General features: G+C 45.4%; 1 protein-coding gene across 1 annotated transcript; it reads left to right on the top strand.

The window, feature by feature from the left end:
- Positions 1 to 733: 733 nt before the first annotated feature.
- On the top strand, positions 734 to 2,137 carry LOC143710547 (paraneoplastic antigen Ma1 homolog). The gene has a single exon (XM_077201478.1). The coding sequence runs from the start codon at positions 734 to 736 to the stop codon at positions 2,135 to 2,137; it is 1,404 nt and encodes a 467-aa protein (XP_077057593.1).
- Positions 2,138 to 2,561: the final 424 nt, after the last annotated feature.

The following is a 2,561-nucleotide window of genomic DNA, read 5'->3' as shown; positions in this document are numbered from 1 at the left end:
TTCTCAGACAGTGTGCGCGGATCGCGTGATTTTTTCCCCCGAACCACTTCAGCGGTAATCCCGCCCTGCAGCCGATTTCATTGGTTTAGGTTACAGTGACGGGTAAGTTTAGGGATCAGTTTTTGTTGTAGGCAATCAGTACAGTGATTGACATGACCATTAAAAACTTTAGAATCGGCTGCAGGGCGGGATTTGCACTGAAGAGGTTTGAGGAAAAAATCACGCGTGTGGATCGTGCAAGGCGAAACCGGCGAAATGAAAGTCCTTACTTGTTGCATGCACAAATTCTGGCCTACATTAATACAAAATTGAGGTTTAACAACTATGTCTCTATTTGTACAAAATGCTGCACATTCATGTGATTCTGGATTTTGCACACACAAGTTGTATTGTATTAGTTTAAATGTAGCGACGCACATTTGTGAATTTGTCAAATAAATGGGTAGTTGTGCACACATTAATAATTAGCACCAGGCCTATTCATTTGTAGTTTGTGTGTGGGTTGTGAAATGCTTAAAAACAGCGAAAAGAAAGTCTCAAAATCCAAATGAATCAAATGAGATCGACTCAGAAAAGAACTCAATGAATGCACGCTCGTCACCTCATCCACACATGCACATATTCTTTGTTGCATGCACAAATTATGATACACTATGTAACCCAGTAGGTTATAAGTATGCTGTTAATAAGTTACCTCAATTTATTAGCTTGTGTTTAGGTTTAATTAAGAGATATGTTCACTTCACATTACCGGCTGGTGTTGTGTGAGTGCAGACAAGCCATTGACCCAAAGCGCATACCTCCTGAAGTGTCCAGGGGAGAGATGAGAGAGCCATGGACCGTCATAGTAATGCGGACCCCAGAATCTGCATCTGACAATGTTTCTGCAGGGTTTACGGAAAAGTTTGCAAAGTTCCTGATGGATGAAGGAAAGTCTCTTAGTGATGTACATGCTTTGATTTCTCCCCACAGTGCCCCTGACAGTTCCCCCAAGTCAATCATACGCGCCATGGGTGAGGTCCTGGAAAAGACAGCAAAGCACTCGAGCGACAGCAACACATACCGACGCCTGCGCACATTTTCAGCCGTAGTTCCAACCCCCATGGGTGAGGAGAATATGGAAAATTGTATTGATCAAGCCAGGCTGCTGATAACTGAGGGTGACTGCTCCGAAAAAGAAAAACGACGCAGAATTGTGGAAAGCCTCAAGGGACCTGCAATGGACATTGTAAGAACCGTCAGATTCTCTGATCCTGAAGCTAGTGCCTCACAGTATCTGGAAGCGTTGGAGAGCACCTTTGGATCATCTGAGTCTGGTGAGGATTTATACTTCAAGTTTCGTCTTATGCGCCAGGGTACCGGGGAGGCTTTATCTGAATTCCTCAGAAGGATGGAGAAGACCCTCAGCAAAGTCATTGAACGAGATGGACTGACCCTCAGTATGGTCGATAAAGTACGAGTGGAACAGCTGATTATAGGGGCTGTGAATTCTGACATGATGTTGCTCCAACTGAGGCTGAGAGAAAGAAAAAATCACCCAACTTCTTATCTGAGTCTGCTGAAGGAAATAAGTGAGGTAGAGGAGAGTGAAGTCGCTCGCCACAGAACGTCCGCAAAAGCTAAGGCCATACTATTCCACGAAGATGAAAGGACCAGCGTGTCTGTTATCCAGGAATTCAAGGCCGAGCTGCAAGAATTGAGAACCCAAATAAGCGGGGTTGCGGGCAAAGATGTTTCTACTGCATCATTAGTGATTAAAACCAAAGAAAAACCACTCAAGAGAACTGAAAAAACGGATGATTCGCAAGTACAAGAGTTAAAGAAACAGGTCCAACACCTACAGAAGCAGTTGGCTGTTCTGAGTGTCAGTTCTACTGCTTACTCACCTCATGTGCCAGGGCAGCGGCCAAAACCATGCCAGTTTGTTCCCGCGGGGTTAAGCTATCAGTCAGCCCGAACAAGAGATGACTACTTCTGCTACAATTGTGGAGAAGATGGCCATATTGCCACAAAGTGTCAAGCTCCACCCAAATTGGATCAAGTGATTCAGAAGCTGATTCGTTCTTTGCGGCAGGCAAAGGGAGGAAAGGGGGAGATGGCTGACATGAACTATTCAAAACCCAGCCTGTTTCTCTAAAAAGAGTCAGACCACTATCCATGAATCCAGCCGTCTTCCTAAAGGACTAGTAGGACCGGCATCCACCGTAAAAGTGAAGCTTAATGATCGGGCAAAAACCTGCCTGAGGTGCCTATTCACCCGTTGACTGGATTATCCATATGAGGCCTCAGTTCTTCCAGTTACCCGTATAAGGGTTATATCATAGTGGATGTTACTTTTCCTGCCTCGGTCACTGGGGTTGAGGAGTCATTGTCCATCCTGGCTCTTGTATGTCCTGAGCCTCAAGGTCCTTCCCAGCTACCAGTTATTATTGGTACCAACGCCAGCTTCTTCACACACCTTGCTGCTCTTAACCAGGATACAGAAGGATCCAGTGTTGCATGTACGTTGAGAATCCAGACCCGACAGCCTGTAATCCCTCTGTCACAGCAGAAAAAGCTGG

This window comes from Siphateles boraxobius, unplaced genomic scaffold, assembly GCF_051911475.1.
Source record: "Siphateles boraxobius isolate OS27281-9 unplaced genomic scaffold, OSU_SipBor_1 117, whole genome shotgun sequence".
NCBI classification, from domain to species: Eukaryota; Metazoa; Chordata; class Actinopteri; order Cypriniformes; family Leuciscidae; genus Siphateles; species Siphateles boraxobius.
The sequence above is the reverse complement of the archived record's forward strand: the minus strand, read 5'-3'. Positions and strand labels throughout refer to the sequence as shown.